This window comes from Heterodontus francisci, chromosome 10 (genome assembly GCF_036365525.1).
Source record: "Heterodontus francisci isolate sHetFra1 chromosome 10, sHetFra1.hap1, whole genome shotgun sequence".
NCBI lineage: Eukaryota > Metazoa > Chordata > Chondrichthyes > Heterodontiformes > Heterodontidae > Heterodontus > Heterodontus francisci.
This window is the reverse complement of record NC_090380.1, coordinates 22,295,274-22,313,627: the sequence shown is the minus strand read 5'-3', so window position 1 is coordinate 22,313,627 and position 18,354 is coordinate 22,295,274. Positions and strand designations below refer to the sequence as shown.

Sequence of the window (18,354 nt, the reverse complement as noted above, 5' to 3'; positions counted from 1 at the left end):
TGAACACCTTGAGATGACCTCAGTGAAATTCACTAGATTATGAAAGGGTTCTCTTGATAAATCATTGGGTAAAGGCCCATGGGCATTGAACCCGACAGATATTGATAGCCTTACTTTCGATTCCTTGTACATGATGACGTAGCTGATTGTAGCCAGATTGCCGCTAATAGTCCTTAGAGTCACTTTCAAAGTCAGGCTGGGGAGAGAGGAACGAAAGTGCTCGTGCCGATGCCCCCGATATGAAGTTGAAACATGTTTATCTGTGGTTGAAATGCCCACACTAGCTATCTAGGTGCATGCGTGAAGTATGGTTGCTTGGTCCAGGTACTGAACGGCTATCAATCCCCTGGAGAATTGCTGCAACATGATTCTGTGCCTTTACAAGAGGAAGAGAGAAAAATTGAAGGAAAAAAAAATGGTTGGAATTACCATGGAGGTTCTTCAGCATTAGTCAGGTGGAATCCCTCCTACCCCACACCCTGGGAGAAACAATATGAAGGGCTAAAACTGACCATTAACATGTTTCTCTGGGAAATTGACCAATCTCCTGTAAAAGGTCCAACAGCTTGCATTTGTATAGCACCTATAAAGTAGTGAAATGTTCCAAGGAGCGTTATTGAACAAAATTTTTCACTGAGCTACATAAGGAGATATTAGGATAGGAGACCAAAAGCGTGGTCAAAGAGGTAGGTTGGAAGGAGTGGCTTAAAGGAGAGAGAGGTATGAAGGTTGAGAGGTTCGGGAGGGAATTCCAGACTATAGGGCCTAGCCCACAGAAGGCATGGGGATAGCAATGGAAATTAGGGATATGCAATAAGCCAGAATCGGAGGAGCACAGAATCTCAGACGTTGTAGAGCTTGAGGAAGTTACAGAGCTAGGAGGGGGCGAGGCCATGGAGGGATTTGAAAACCAAAGTAACTCCTGACAACACAGAGCATGCGCAGAGCGATTGCGGACGTCATCATTGTGTGCAAACATTTCTAGCCTGCCAATTTGAATGCACGCATGCGCGCACATGTCACTACCATGCAATGACATCCTCACCCTCAATAGCCGTCTCCAAACACCCGTACTCTGCTCCCACTCACTGCTTCACCTCGCTTGACCGCTTGATCCCCGCTACATTGCTGCCTTCCCTCAGCCAATGGCTTCCCCTGCCCACTTCCCCCCGCCCCCATCAGCTACTCACTCCCGCGCCACTGGCTGCTCACTCCAGGCCTCCCCATTTCCCCCAGCTCAGCCACTTGCTCCCGCCCTCGATGCTTTCTCCACTCCCTTCCCCCCTCCCCACTACCTCAGAAGGTTGCTGCTTCTCTCCCTTCCCACTACCTCAGCCGCTCACTCCCCGCTTCCCCCCCTCCCCCCCAGCCGCTCGTTGCAGACCTCACCACTGCCTCCCCCCCCCCCCCCCCTTCCCCTGGGTCGATCGTTCTCCACTCCTCACTGCCCCCCCCTTCCCCCACCCCAGCCACTCGCTCCAATCCATGCCGCATCCTTCCTCTTGGCCACTCGATCCCAAGTTGCCCCATCACCCCACGCAGCCCGCCTTGCTTCTTTGGGCGGTGTAGCAGAGAACGATCGAACATGGGAGTGAGTGGCCGAGAGGAGGGAAGCAGTGCGGACTGAAGCGAACGGCTGGAGGGGTGGGGGGGGGGGGAAGTGGAGGGGTGGGAAATGGGGCGTGAGCAGCCAGGCCAGAGCGAATTGCGAAGAGAAGGCAGCAGGGAGCAAGCAGAGAGAAGACGGGCACAGGAGGGAGCAGCAAAGAGAGGCGCAATGGTAGGAGGGAGTGGGGGACTGTTGGAGGTGGGCTGGATGCGGCAATGGCAACCATCGAGGGGATTTTCTGGTTGAATTTGCTTTTTGTGATAAATTGACCAACGCCATCTTTCTTACTGGCAGCTGCTTGAGATGTCGCAGACAGTGACATTTCAGTGGAAGAGGCTGCATTTGCGCATGTGCTAGTATTCCGCCACCTAGTGGTTGCGTTTGTCAGCAAACGCAGCCTTGCAAACAAGGATGAGAATTCTAAATTTGATGCGTTGCCAAACCAAGAGTTGGTGTAGGTCAGCGAACGCAGGGGTGATGGATGAGCGGGTCTTGGTGTGAGTTAGGATACAGGCAGCATAGCTTTGGACAAGCTGAAGTTTGTACAGGATGGCAGATGGGAAGCGGGTCAGGAGAGCATTGGACATGGAAGGAAGTTGAGCAAATAGAATGCCAAGGTTATGAATAGGGTTGAAAAGATTGCTGCAGATGATTTGCTCACTTTGTGAAGCATGTGTGACCAGGTCACACATTAAAAATTAGGAAACTTGGAATGAGAGCTTTTTATTTTAGGCAAAGGATAAATAGTTACCCAGGAAGATTGTTGAAACGAATAGTGTAAATGAATTCAGGAGGTAACTGGATCTGTTTCTGCAAAGGAAAGAGCTGGAGGAAGATGGTGAGAAGGCAGGTTAATGGGCTTGAGATCACTAAAGCAGGTGTATGCTTGTTGGGCTGCCTGACCTTTTCCTGCTCCTGAGGCCAGTGTAAAACTGAGCAAATTGTATTACAATAAATATAATGTTATGACCGACCACTCCTATCAAAGCCCCCAATCAAAATATACAATTCTGATTGTGGTGGAACCAACGCATTGTTAATTCAATCCCGTTGCTCCACAGATCGGCTAACATATCATTTAAAACTTTCCAAATTAAAGAACGACTCAGCAAATTGTACCATCTATTAACCCCCCCCCGAACTAAAAATAGGTGGGAAGGCATGTTGTGATGAGGACATAGAATCTGCAAAGGGATATAGATAGGTTAAGTGAGTGGGCAAAAATTTGGCAGATGGTGTTCAATGTGGGAAAGTGTGAGGTAATCCACTTTGGTTGGAAGAATAAAAAGGCAGATTATTATTTAGATGGAGAAAGACTACAAAATACTGCAGCACAGAGGGATCTGGGAGTTCTTGTGCATGAAACACGAAAGGTTAGCATGCAGTGCAGCAAGTAATTAGGAAGGCGAATGGAATTTTGGCCTTTATTGCTAGGGGGTTAGAGTTTAAAAATAGGGAAGTCTTGTTACAACTGTACAGAGTGTTGGTGAGGCCACACCTGGAGTACTGTATACAGTTTTGGTCCTGGTATTTAAAGAAAGATACACTAGCATTGGAAGCAGTTCAGAAAAAGTTCACTAGGCTGATTTCTGGGATGAAGGGGCTGTCTTATCAAGAACGGCTAAACGGGTTAGGCCTTTATTCATTGGAGTTTAGAAGAATGAGAGGTGATCTTATAGAAACATATAAGATTTTAAGGGGGCTCGACAGGGTAGATATTGAGAAGATGTTTCCACTAGTGGGGGAATCTCAAACTAGGGGACATAATTACAGAATAAGGGGGCACACATTTAAAACTGAGATGTGAAGGAATTTCTTCTCTCAGAGGGTGGTGAATCTCTGGAATTCTCTGCCTCAGAGAGTTGTGGAGGCTAGGTCATAATGTATTTAAGGAGGAGGTAGATAGATTTTTGAAATGTCGGAGTCGAGGGTTAGGCAGAGCAGGCCCGAAAGAGAAGTTGAGGCCTTGGACAGATCAGCCATGCTCTTATTGAATGGTGGGGCAGGCTTGAGGGGCTGAATAGCCTACTCCTGCTCCTATTTTTTATATTCTTATGTTCTTAAACACTATGAAGATATAAACATTTAAAATAGAAAAAATTAGAGTCCTTGCAAATTTACAGTCCAACGCTGCTTGAAGTCCTCACGGAACGCTGCTTGAAGTCCTCACGGAACGCTGCTTGAAGTCCTCACGGAACGCTGCTTGAAGTCCTCACGGAACGCTGCTTGAAGTCCTCACGGAACGCTGCTTGAAGTCCTCACAGAATGCTGTTTTCCTTCTTGAGCGAATTTCAACAATTAACAACTTGGAAACACTTTCAACAGAATCAATCTGACTTTAGAGTTTTTGAGGGATAAAAAAGTGTCACAGTCTAACCTCCCTCTCTTCAATTTAACTGACCAGAGATCTCTGTTTTGGCTTGACTTTTTTTTAGAATTTTGAGAGATAATAATTACACAGACTAAAATCCTCTTCCTTCAGTTTAAATGGTTGAGAGCTCTTTTTCCAGGTGCTGTCATCACAGCTGTGTCTTCTATCTGTGTTGGAACAAACTGTCTTCAACTAAAAGCCAGTTCAAAACTGAATTATAACAAATGTATTGCATGAGACTCACTCCTTGTGGCTATATCTACGGTAACGAGAATGCACCCTTTGAATCGCAGTCTCCAAATGGCTGTTTTTAAGGCAACAAAAATGCACCTTCCTCTAATTTGTGAGGCTTTCTGGTTCTTAAAGCAATACTGATCCCTTGCAAACCCTAAAGGCAAACTGCATATTCCAAAAAAAAACTACAGGACCAAGACAATAATCTTTAAAAAGCTTCTCATTATTTCAGTTACGTTGACAAAATGTGGCAAAGTGACTTCAGTTATGTGGAAAGACTGAAGAATCTGGGATTTTTCTCCTTCGGGCAGTGAAGGTTAAAGGGGATTTGATAGAGGTGTTCTAAATTATCAAGGGTTTTGATGAGTGGATGGGGGGCAGGGGGGTGGGAAACTGTTTCCAGTGGCAGGAGGGTTAGTAACTAGCTTTGAGGTAATTGGCAAATCATCCAGTGGAAATGGGACATTGGGCTAGAATTTGAGGTCAGTGGCGAAGCAACAGCACTCACCACTGACCTCGCAGAAAGCCACCCAGAAAGATCTAGCGAACTCTGTGGCGTGATTTTTTCCCTTTCCTGATGGCAGTTTAAATCTGGTTCCAAGTCAAGGAAATCTCCAGGTGCCCAGCAGCAGTGATGTCAGTAAGCAGGGTAAGCAGTCTAGCACATTAGTGCAAAAGATAAGGCTGAAGCATTTGCAACAATCTTCAGCCAGAAGTGCCAAGTGGATGATCCATCTTGGCCTCCTCCTGAAGTCCCCAGCATCACAGATGCCAGACTTCAGCCAATTCGATTCACGCTGCGTGATATCAATCAACGACTGAAGGCACTGGATACTGCAAAGGCTATGGGCCCTGACAACATTCCGGCAATAGTACTGAAGACCTGTGCTCCAGAACTTGCCATGCCCCTAGCCAAGCTGTTCCAGTACAGCTACACCACTGGCATCTACCCGGCAATGTGGAAAATTGCCGAGGTATGTCCTGTACACAAAAAGCAGAACAAGTCCAACCCGGCCAATTATCGCCCCATCAGTCTACTCTAGATCATCAGTAAGGTGATGGAAGGTGTCATCGACAGTGCTATCAAGTGGCACTTGCTTAGCAGTAACCTGCTCAGTGACGCTCAGTTTGGGTTACAACAGGGCCACTCAGCTCCTGACCTCATTACAGCCTTGGTTCAAACATGGACAAAAGAGCTGAACTCAAGAGGTGAGAGTGACTGCCCTTGACATCAAGGCAGCATTTGACTGAGTATGGCATCATGGAGCCCAAGCAAAACTGAAGTCAATGGGATTCGGGGAAAACTCTCCGCTGGTTGGAGTCATACGTAGCGCAAAGGAAGATGGTTGTGGTTGTTGGAGGGCAATCATCTGAACTCCAGGACATCACTGCAGGAGTTCCTCAGGGTAGTGTCCTAGGCCCAACCATCTTCAGCTGCTTCATCAATGACCTTCCTTCCATCATAAGATCAGAAATGGGGATGTTCACTGATGATTGCCCTGTGTTCACCATTCGCGACTCCTCAGATACTGAAGCAGTCTGCATTGAGATGCAGCAAGATCTGGGCAATATCCAGGCTTGGGCTGATAAGTGGCAAGTAACATTCGCACCACACAAGTGCCAGGTAATGACCACCTCCAACAAGAGAGAATCTAACCATCTCCCCTTGACATTCAATGGCATTACGATCGCTGAATCCCCCACTATCAACATCCTGGGGGTTACCGTTGACCAGAAACTGAATTGGAGTAGCCACATCAATACCGTGGCTACAAGAGCAGGTCAGAGACTAGGAATCCTGCAGCGAGTGACTCGCTTCCTGATTCTGCAAAGCCTATCCACCATCTACAGGGCACAAGTCAGGAGTGTGATGGAATACTGTCCACTTGCCTGGATGGGTGCAGCTCCAACAACACTCAAGAAGCTCGACAGCATCCAGGACAAAGCAGCCGCTTGATTGGCACCCCATCTACAAACATTCACTGTCTCCACCACCGACGCACAGTGGCAGCAGTGAGTACCATCAACAAGATGCACTGCAGCAAGGCACCAAGGCTGCTAAGACAGCACCTTCCAAACCCGCGACCTCTACCAACTAGAAGGACAAGGGCAGCAAATGCATGGGAACACCGCCACCTGCAACACGCTCCAAATCAATGGGAATCGGGGTGGGGGGGGGGGGGGGAAAGCTCTCCGCTGGTTGACTATCCTGAATTGGAACTATATCGCGTTCCTTCACTGTCGCTGGGTTAAAATTCCTGGAACTCCCTTCCGAACAGCACTCTCGCTGGACTGCAGCGGTTCAAGAAGGCAGCTCACCACCACCTTCTCGAGGGTAATTAGGGATGGGCAGTAAATGCTGGCTTGGCCAGCGACGCCCACATCCCATGAATGAATTTTTAAAAAATTGAAGTATTATCACACAGCAAACCAGAAAGTTGAAAGCATTGATATTCATCACTTTTACTTTAAGTTTTCAGATAGCAAACTAAATGATTATGATTGGATTAAGATGGAAGCTAAAATATCAAACAAACTGAAAAAAATATATAAATATGTGGAATTGTTTTATCATAATTGAGAAATTTGATATCCCACAAATATAAAATTAGTTTTTCAGGGTGTTTAGCAGTATTTATGAACTTAGTATGCCATTAAAAGCTCAGTTAGACCTCATTCTACAAGGTGTAAATTTTTCCAGAATTTTTACAGTGAGATTAACAGTGTAAAAGTGGAAGATTCATCAATTCACTGCTTAGGGATTGCATTCTGGTCCTCACTAGCACACCCTGAGGAGAAGCATAGAATCACTGACAGCATCTTCCAGATTTCCATGTTACTCTGGGCATGTGCGGACTCCAGAAGTTGCTGTCAGTTTCAGCGGAGTAATGACAGTGAATGCCGACAGTTTCAGCATCATTACAACGGCAAAATGCCGCCCACTATTCTATGCAGCGAGTTGTTACGATCAGGTATGTGCAACTTGAAAGAGTGGTGGAAGCAGATTCAATAACAACTTTCAAGTGAGAATTGGATAAATACTTAGTAAGGAGAAATTTTCAGGGCGATGGGCCAAGAGCAAGGGAGTGGAACTAATTGGCTGACTCTTTAAAAGAACCAGTACAGACAGGATGGGCTGATTGGCTCCCTTTTGTGCTGTCTGATTCTGTGAAAAGATATTAATTGTTTTATATTTGGTATCTTGGTCTTGTACAGAAATTTGGATCAGTTTTACAAATATCTACTCCAATTGAGAAGCTTTGTGTGCCATGCCAGCCATTTACCTCATCCATTTGGATAATGAGTTGTGTGCAGCATTTTTGTCATTTCTGGATACGCGTTGTTTGCATGCTGGGTTGCTTGTCTAGGCTGAAAATGAGCCCCACAAAGTATAGTAAAATTTTGTGTATGAGTCATACAAATTTTTATACTCGGATACTAACCCTACAATCACTTGGTTCATCACAAATGCAACTTATGGGGTTTCCCCAACAGGCAGTTGTTTAAAAAAAGGTGAAGTGGTTTCATAACAAGTACAGTGTGGCTACCTCAGCAGGTATCCGGGTAAGACAAACATAAACAAGTATTTGTTTCTCCAGGTTTTTGCCAAACCTTGCCCGATCAGCTTTGCAGAAGAATCTAAAAGATTCAGGAATTGAAGCAACTTCAGATGATGTGGAGCATCAGGAAGGGGCTGACATCAAATGTAAGTTCAAGTTTTCTGTATTTTCTTGTAACCCTGTTGAATTGTGACAGCCGTGTCTGGGGTTTGTACAATATTACTGTATTAAATCAGAGATTTGTCTGCAATTGCAGGTGAAATCAAGTCTGGGATTCTTACAATTGGGAAGGTTTCTGTTCCGTTGTACAATCCGGATGAAAAGATGAAAGTACCAGACGTTCTCTTTTATGAAAACACTCAGGTAATTTTGATTTCCAGCTATCTAGTTGTCATTATGAAGGAAAAAGAAGAATTTCCATTTATCTAGTTCCTTTAATGACCTCAGGATGTCCCAAAGTGCTTTACAGCCAATGAAGTACTTTTGAAGTGTCGTCGCTGCTATAATATATGAAACATGGCAGCTAATTTTGGTCACAAATAGCAATGTGGTAATGACCAGAAAATCTTTTAAAAGCTTTTAGTTTTGAATGATTATACAAGATAGATTTTGAAATTGCAAAGTTTTAAAGAAAAATAGCAGTGATTGTCCTGTTTTGTAAATTGAGTTGCTTTTGTGCACAGCTTAATGTTCGGTGAACTCAAATTCCTATTCCAAAATCTGGAAGCTCATTATCAATAAGTAAATTCAAATGGGGAAAGGTGTGGCTTGTTTTGCAAGTAAAGATGGCCATATATTTATTTTTTATTGAAAAAGCAGAGTGCAGGGCTGGGGTCCACGATGCATGCCCATAGTTGGCTTTATGGAGAATTAGGAGTTGTTGAGGGAGAAAGAAATGTTGGCACGACAGGGAAAATTGATCATCTTTGCGGTACCTTTACTCAAAGAGGAATCCTTGGCATTTGTGATTTGGGTGGCCAATAGTGGAATGACTAAAGGACTAAAGGTTGAGTCATCACTTGCAGGTGATGATTACTGGTGATTGGATGTGTGAGAAACATGAAGAAACAGTCTTTGACGAATCAAAAGACAGCAGACTTCTATTGCTTCACTCGGGATATGGAATCAGGATGGACAGAACTATTATAATAAAAGCAAAGTACTGTGGATGTTGGAAATCTGAAATAAAAACAGAAAGTGCTGGGAATACTCAGCAGGTCTGGCAGCATCTGTGGCGAGAGAAACAGGGTTAACGTTTCAGGTCTGTGACCCTTCATTAGAACTGGCAAAGGTTAGAAATGTAATAGGCTTTGAACAAGTGAAAATGCGGAGGGGGGGTGGGGGTGAAAGATGAACAAATGAGAAGGTCAGTGATAGGGTGGAGGGGAGGAGAGATTAACTGACAAAGTTGTCATAGAATAAAAGGCTAAGGGAGTAGTAATAGCCATAGTAAAAGACAAAGCATTTATCGAGAGAGTGTGAAAATGGCAGAATAATGAACAGCTCTGTCCGAAAGCCAAGACATGAAAAAGAATTTTAAGACTGGCACATGGTAAAAACAATCAAAATGGTGGTCATGGTCTGAAATTGTTGAAGTCAGTGTTGAGTCGAGAGGACTGCAGAGTGCTTAATCAGAAGGTGAGGTGCTATTCCTCGGGCTTGCGTTGAGCTTCACTGGAACACTGCAGCAGGCCGAGGACAGAAATGTGGGCGTGAGAGCAGGGTGGTGAATTAAAATGGCAAGCAACCGGAAGTTCTGGGTCATGCTTGCAGACTGAGCGGAGGTATTCCCCAGTCACCACATCTGTGTTCAGTCTCCCCAATGTAGAGGAGACTGCAGTGTGAGCAGCGAATATAGTATACTAAATTGAAAGAAGTACAAGTAAGTCGCTGCTTCAGCTGGAAGGAGTGTTGGGGCCCTAGATGGTGAGGAGAGAGGAGGTAAAAGGAAATGTGATACACCTCGTGCGATTGCATGGGAAGGTGCCGTGGGAAGGGGACTTGGTGTCAGGGGTGATGGAGAAGCGGACCAGGGTATCGCGGAGGGAACGGTCCCTTCGGAATGCTGATAAGGGAGGGGAGAAGGTGTGTTTGGTGGTGGCTGAAAATGCCAGAAATGGCAGAGGATAATCCTTTGGATATGGAGGCTGGTGGGGTGAAACGTGAGGACAAGGGGAACCCTGTTGCAGTTCTGGGAGGGAGGGGAAAGGGTGAGGGCAGAAGTGGGGGAAATGGATTGGACACGTTCGAAAACCCTGTCAGCCACGGAGGCGGGGGACTCCTTGGTTGAGGAAAAAGGAAGACCTATCAGAAGCGCTGTTGTGGAAGGTTGCAACATCAGAACAGTTGTGACAAAGATGGAGAAACTGAGAGAATGGAATGGAGTCCTTAAAGGAGACAGGGTGTGAGGAAGTGCAGCCAAGGTAGCTGTGGGAGTCGGTAGGTTTACAATGAATATTGGTAGACAACCTATTCCCAGAAATAGAGTCAAAGAAGTCGAGGAAGGGAAGTGTCGGAGATGGACCGGAGATGTGAAGGTGAGAGAAGGGTGAAATTTGGGACAGAGCTATTACATTGTAGGAGGAATGAAACCTGTGTGCACTGATGGCATGCGGTCTTGAGGAACATGATTTGAAGGCACAAATAGAGGTAAATGGTTATGATTTAATTGCCATTACAGAGACATGGTTACAAGGTGACCAGGACTGGGAACTGAATATCCAGGGATATTTGTCATTTAGGAGGGAGAGGTGGAGGGGAAAAGGAGGTGGGGTAGTGCTATTAATAAGGGTCGAGCTCAGTATGTTAGTGAGACAGGATCAGATCAAAGGAGCAAGATGTAGAATCAGTTTGGGTGAAGCTAAGAAACAGCAAGGGGCAGCAAACGTTGGTGGGAGTTGTTTATAGGCCACCAAACTGTAATGGTAATGCTGGGCATGGTATGAATCAGGAAATTACAGCTGCATGTAGCATGGGCAATACAGTAATAATGGGCGACGTCAATTTACATATAGATTGGGTAAACCTAATTAGCACTAATACTGTGGAGGATGAATACCTGGAATGTGTACAAGATGGGTTTCTGGAGCAGTATGTTGAAGAACCAACTCGGAATCGGGCTATTTTGGATTTAGTAATACGTAAGGAGAAAGGGCTAATTCATAACCTTGCTGTATAGGAGCCATTAGGAAATAGTGATAGGATATGATAGGATTCTACATTAAGTTTGAAAGAGATATAGCTCATTCTGAAACTAGGGTCTTAAATCTGAACAAAGGAAACTATGAAGATATGAGGGGCAAGTTGGCTATGGTGGATTGGGAAAATACATTAAAAGATTTGACGGTGGACAGGCAATGGCTAATATTAAAAGAAGTATTACACAATTTACAACAAATATACATTCCTCTAAAATCCCAACAGGAAAGATGAATCAACTGTGGCTAACAAAAGAAGTGAAAGATTGCATTAGGTCAAAAGAAGTAGCTTATATGGTCTTCAGAAAAAATGTTAAGCCCGAGGATTGGGAGCAATTTAGAGTCCAACAATGGAGGACCAAGAAACTGATAAAGAAAGGTTAAAGAGATTAAGAATGCAAGCTAACAAAAAACATAAAGGCAGACTGTAAAAGCTTCTTTAGGTATGTGAAAAGGAAATGATTAGCAACAACGAATGTGAGTCCATTGCAGGTGGAGACAGGAAAGTTTGTGGTGGAGAATGAGGAAATGGTGGAGAAACTAAACAATTACTTTGTGTCTGTTTTCATGGAGGAAGACACAGAAAATCTCCCAGAAGTATGAGGGAATCAAGGAACTTGTAAAAATGAGGAACTGAAAGTAATTAGTATCAATAAAGAGGTGGTACTCAAAATTAATTGGATTGGAAGTTGTTAAATCCCCTGGACCAGATGAGCTACATCGCAGAGTATTGAAGGAGGTGGCAATAGAAATAGTGGATACATTGATAGTTATCTTTCAAAATTCTATAGATTCTGGAAGGTCCCTGCAGACTGGAAAGAAGCAAATGTAACCCCACTATTTAAGGAAGGTGTGAGAGAGAAAACTGAGAATTACAGACCTGTTAGTTTAACATCAGTAGTAGGAAAATGTTAGAATCAATTATAAAGGATGAGATAACTGGACACTTGGAAAATAATGATATGATTGGACAGAGTCAATGTGGATTTATGAAAGAGAAATCATGTCTGACAAACCTGTTGGAGTTTTTTGAGGCTGTTACTTGTAGCCATAGATAAAGGAGAACCAGTGGATGTGGTCTATTTGGATTTTCAGAAGGCTTTTGATAAGGTCCCACACAGTAGGTTAGTAAACAAAATTAGAGCACATGGGATTGGGGGTAATATACTGCAATGGATTGAGAATTGGTTAATAGACTGAAAACAGAGAGTAGGGATAAATGGGCCATTCTCAGGTTGGCAGGCTAGTGGGGTACCATGGGGATCAGTGCTTGGGCCACAGATAAATGATTTGGATATGGGGACCAATTGAAATATTTCCCAATTTGTGGAAGACACAAAACTAGGTGGGAATGTAAGTTGTGAGGAGGATGCAAGGAGGCTTCAAGGGGATTTGAACAGGCTAAGTGAAAGGGCAAGAACATGGCAGATGGAATATAATGTGAAAAGGTATGAAATGATCCACTTTGGTAGAAAAAACAGAAAGACACAATATTTCTTAAATGCTGATAGGTTGGGAAGTGTTGATGTCCAAAGAGACCTGGGTGTCCTTGTTAATGAGTCGCTAAAAACTAGTATGCAGGTGCAGCAAGCAATTAAGAAGACACATGGTATTTTAGCCTTCATTGCAAGGAGATTTGAGTACAGGAGTAAAGATGCATTGCTGCAATTGTATAAAGCCTTGTTGAGACTGCACCTGGAGTATTGTGTACAGTTTTGGTCTCCTTATCTAAGGAAGGATATACTTGCCAAAGAGGGAGTGCAACGGAGGTTCACCAGACTAATCCCTGGGATGGCGGGATTGTCTTGAGGAGAGATTGCAGAAACTGGGCCTGTATTCACTAGAGTTTCGAAGAATGAGAGGTGATCTCATTGAAACTTACAAAATTCTTACAGGGCGTGACAGGGTAGATGTGGATAGGATGTTTCCTCTGGCTGGTGAGTCTAGAACCAGGGGAATCAGTCTCAGAATAAGGGGAAGGCCATTTAAGACTGAAATGAGGAGAACTTCTTTACTCAGGGGGTGGTGAATCTTTGGAATTCTCTACCCCAAAGGAGTGTGGAGGCTCAATCATTGAGTATGTTCATGACAGAGATCGGTAGTTTTCTGGATACTAATGACATCAAGGGATATGAGGATGGTGCGGAAAAATGATGTAGAGGTAGATGATCAGCCATGATCTGTTTGAATGGTGGAGCAGGCTCGACGGGCCAAATGGCCTCCTATTTCTTATGATCCTATAAGTTGAATGTACAGCAATATCATAAACAGAAGCGTGGATAGGGTTGGGTAATGGGGGCGGAGGTCGCTGATATGAAGACAGAATTTGTTCCTGCCGTCTCATGAATTGCAATATGTTCCAGTAATCTGAGCACAGCAGGCAGTTTTTTTTCAGAAACAAATATATCAATCAGTTCCTTCACACAGCTGTTTAACAATGTAACCCTGTAGCACATTATGAACTTGGCACATTCCTGTTCTCTCTGAACTTGAAATGGAAATTTGTCATTTTTGTTTATCTGGCAAATACCAATGAAATTCATCCATTACCCAACAATGAAAATCATCAGTCATGGGTGGCTTGTGCACGTTGTTGGCTGAAGTTTGTTGAGCTTGCGATGTTGGCTTCCGTGGTGGGGGGTGGGGGTGCCAGAGGATCACAGAGGCAGCAGCCTGCCATGGAGCCCGACGCCTGGATTGCAGGGCCCGAATTGAAGTCGATGGGAATCAGGATGAAACTCTCCACTGTTTAGAGACATACCAAGCAATAAAGAAGATGGGTGTGATTGTTGGAGGTTAATCATGTCAGCCCCAGGACATTGCTGCAGGAGTTCCTCAGGGTAGTGACCTAGGCCCAACCATCTTCCGCTGCTTCATCAGTGACCTTCCCTCCATCATAAGGTCAGAAGTGGAGATGTTCATTGATGATTGTACGATGTTCAGTACCATTCACAACTGCTCAGATACTGAAGCAGTCCATGTCCATGTGCAGCAAGACTTGGACAACATTCAGGCTTGGGCTGATAAGTGGCAAGTAACATTCAGGCCAATCAAGTGCCAGGTAATGACCATATCCAACAAAAGAGAATCAAAACATCTCCCCATGACATTTAACAGCAATACCATTGCTGAATCCCCCACCTTCAACATCCTAGGCGTTATCATTGACCAGAAACTGAACTCGAGCAGCTACATAAATACTGTGGCTACAAGAGCAGGTCAGATGCTGGGAATTCTGCGGTAAGTAACCCACCTCCTGACTCCCCAAAGCCTGTCCACCATCAACAAGGCACAAGTCAGGGTTGTGATGGAATACGCTCCACTTGCTTGGATGTGTACAGCTCCAACAGCACTCAAGAAGCTCGACACCATCCAGGACAAAGCAGCCCACTTGATCGGCACCCCATCAACGACCGATGCACAGTGGCAGCAGTGTGTAAAGATGCACTGCAACAATTCACCACACCTCCTTCGACAGCACCTTCCAAACCTGCTACTTCTTCCATCTAGAAGGACAAGGCCATCAGATACACCACCAAGTTCCCCTCCAAGCCACGCACCATCCTGACTTGTTGCTGGGTCACAATCCTGGAACTCCCTCCCTAACAGCACTGTGGGTGTACCCACACCAGTTGGACTGCAGTGGTTCAAGAAGGCAGCTCACCACCACCTTCTCAAGGGCAATCAGGGATGGGCAATAAATGCTGGCCTGACCAGCGACTCCCATATCCCATGAAACAAATTAAAAAAATTTTAATGCAGTCTAATGTCACACCATATCATCTTGTTAAAAAACTGCTATCACAGTTCAACATGACTATAGCAGGTGGAGTGCGCTCTGCAGATGAGGGGGTATATAGTTATTGCAGGTGGAGTGGGATGTGCAAGAGAGGGAGTTATTGTTATAGCCAGCACAGCAGGGACATGCAGGAGGTTAACAGATATAAGCTTTTGGACATGTGCAAAGAGCTTATCAAATTACTGTCGGCAAATTTTGCTTATAAGGAGGAATTGTTAATAGCCTGAGAACCATAATATGGAATGTTGCTGTTAAAAGCAGGAAATGTGTGGATAAAGTCAGTTACTGGAAATTTGATTTGTCTGACCTGTTTTTTTTAACCTATATTCCTTTTGGTACTGAATAGATTTTGCTATGATAAACAATTGATCAGATGCTGGCAAACAGTCAGAGTGCTCTGAGTTATTTAGCCTTATGAATGCTAACCCAGATTCTCTGGCCATAATTCCAAATTATCTCTTTAATCATGGGACAACTTGCCAATAACATTAACTATGTGCTGTGCTGGCCTGGATTGCTCTTTAAATTACCAACAGCTTGTTATCTCTCGAGTCAAGTGGTTTCCAAAATGTTTTCTGTTCGAGCTCTTTTTCTTTTCCATTTCACAAGATTGCAGATATTTGTAGATGAGGAAGGTCATTTGGCCCATCTTGATACATTCATCCAGAACTTCCCTCACTGCAGCATCGAATTGTTCCTGAAATGCCCCCAGAAGTCCATTCCCAAGTGTTAATCACTCTCTATGAAGAAGAATGAGAGAATGGAGAATCGCACATCACTCGCCCACGTTACCCTTGGAAATTGGTCCCAGGGCTCCATGGGCAGATCCACAGTCCTGGGTCTCCACTGCCACACCTTTTTAAGATTACCTGTCCTTTACATGTATCACCAGCCATTGCTCATGACTCAGATCCCTTATGTGAGGAATCAGCCTTGTGACACCAGTGTTTGAATGCTTCACTTGTTTTTGTGTGTGGCTTCTGCCAGTAAGAACATTCTGCAAAATAGTGGTACATTTAAGAGTCTGTAAAGACCTGCTCCACAGTACAAAGTGTGAACAGTGCTTTTTTGCACATCTGTCTATTCCAAGATAATACAACTGTAAAGATTATGGCAGGTTTCAATTCGTCGCCAGCTTGAAATTTGGCAACACAACCTTTTCTTTCTCAGGTTTTTTTCCTTCTCTCCAGCAGAAAGCAGGATAAAAGCCACAAGGCTAAGAAATTAAATCTCCGTTAATAAATCAAGGCATCTTGAAAAACTCACTGTTCTAGTCTTTGACCTTGTTCAAATCCTTATACAACACATTCAACCATAGGCTCTTAATCTATGTCATTATACTGAAGAATAAAATGCAATTGTTTGAAATCCAAAATAAAAACAAAAACAGGTCAGTCAGCATCTATGAAGAGAAAAGACAAGTTATAACTTTCTGACTTTGTATACTTCAAGCGGATTGAGTCCTGACCCCTGCTTTCGTTACCTCAGCTCGGCTATTCCATTGTGCTCCTGACTGGCCTCCCACCCTCTTTAAACTTGCGCTTGTGTCAAAATGTGGCTGCCCATATCCCACTGTGCACCAACTTCCGTTCACCCATCACCCCTGTGCTCGCTGACTTGCGTTGCATCCTGGTCTGGCATTGCCTCAATTTTGAAACTCTTATCCTTGTTTCCAAATCCATCCATGGCCTTGCCCCTCCCTATCTCTGCAACCTCCTACAGCCCTCCAAGATCTCTTTGCTCTTGCAATTCTGACCTCTTACTCATGCTTAATTTTCAGCACTTCATCATTGGGGGTCTGCCTTCAGCTATCTAGGCTCTCAGCTCTGGAATTCCCTCTGTAAACCTCGCCACCTCTCCTCCTTTAAGACATTCCTTAAAATCTGCCTCTGTGACCAAGCTTTTGGTTACCTGTCCTATTATTTTCTTATGCGGCTTGATGTCACATATTGTTGATAACACTTCTGTGAACCACCTTGGAACATTTTACGATGTTAAAGGAGCTATATAAATGCAAATTCTTGATGAAAGGAACACCAAAGTGATAGCTTTCTGAGCTGTGACATTCTATGATTCCAGATATATGCGTTCTGCTATTGTAGGCATTGGCCATTCCTTGGGAAGCAGGGTTCTCTCAACTTTTAAGGGGCAGAGGCAATCTGACTTGGTGCTTTTTTAATCATTGTAATCTTTGGTTCAGATGAAATACTGTAAATCATGAACCTAATGAGAAATTGGAACTTGTGTGTGATGACCAAATATCTGTCAAACAGAATGATGTGGACAAGAGGTTCAAAGAATAACCTTATAAATGATTTTGGTGATCTCGGACAAATTTCTAATGCATCGTACAACATTTTTCTATCCATTATCTCAGTGGCAGTGTCAATCCATTTCAAATAAATGGACTAACATCTTTGCTAAAACTGTGGATAATTGTATGGCTGTGTTAACAAAGAATACGGATGATATTACTCCTCAAACGTATTTTGCCATTCACTAAGATCATGGTTTGTAGAGTTGTTGGCCTGCTCAAAGTTGTGACTTGCACCAAACTAGCTTGCAGGCCTAACTCTCTGAATAGGCTGTCCACAGTCAGTTCTAATGATGGGGAGAGGTACAGCCAGCCCTCTCTAATTGCTGCACAGCTTGTCCCTTCAGCAGTCAAGTGTAGCCCTGCTTTTGCAGTACTGAGAAAGTTCAAGCTTTAGTGTACTCCTTGAAGCGATCTCTTACAGACTCTTTCCAAGTTCTTTCACTGGTGAGATACACCATTCCACCAGCTTTCCTCATTCCACAGCATAACCTACGACTTGTGAGCAATGCCATAAGTGATTAGTTTGTTTGTGTTTAGACATACTTGTATATGTATGCATCACACTTCACAGTATCAAAGGATTTCGTACTTTTCTTTTAGAAAAAGGTAAGACAGTTATTTCATGCTGGTTTCCACAGACCCACGGCCAGAAATTTACATACCTACCAATTTGCAAAATTCCCTCAGCAACAGCAATTAAACAGTAATTGACCAAAAGACTTGCCTATTTATAATTCATCCTTGTAACTTTAAAGTGAGAAGTCCAATTATACGTAGTTGCATTGTAGCATCAGAATATTCCATTTCACGTTAATTAGGAACATAGAACAGGAGTCAGCCGTTGAGCCTTTTCTTCACTCAGTCAGAACATAGCTGATCTGTACCTTAACTCCACCTGCCTGCCTTGGATCCATAACCCTTAATACAGTTCACAGTGCACCATTCAATTTTTCTTGATTGATTTGACAGGAGAATCGCAAGGCTATTCCTTCTGTTAGTTGTAACCATACTTGTTTTGAATAAAATATTCACTTAAGATGTCTATTCTCTCTTTAGCACATGGAGGTGATGGAAGATATGCTCAAGGATTTTCTACTTGGAGAGCACCTTCTTTTGGTTGGAAATCAGGTGAGCCCTTATTATTGAAAGTGTAAAATTCTAGTTAATTGCACTCCCCACCCAACCACACCACCCCCCCCTCCCCTCCCACAGTAAACCTTGGGATTGAGAAATGTATAATGTGACCTTTGAATTGTTGACAAGCGAC

The 18,354-nt window shown here is 43.9% G+C and overlaps 1 protein-coding gene across 2 annotated transcripts in view; it reads left to right on the top strand.

The window, feature by feature from the left end:
• The window catches only part of vwa8 (von Willebrand factor A domain containing 8), a 402,749-nt gene that overhangs the window by 179,555 nt on the left and 204,840 nt on the right, over positions 1-18,354 (top strand). For both annotated transcript variants that reach the window (XM_068040239.1, XM_068040240.1), the window contains 3 exons: positions 7,814-7,920; positions 8,031-8,137; positions 18,144-18,215. In XM_068040239.1, coding sequence (XP_067896340.1) covers positions 7,814-7,920; positions 8,031-8,137; positions 18,144-18,215 — 286 coding nt within the window. The remainder of the gene's footprint in view (positions 1-7,813; positions 7,921-8,030; positions 8,138-18,143; positions 18,216-18,354) is intronic.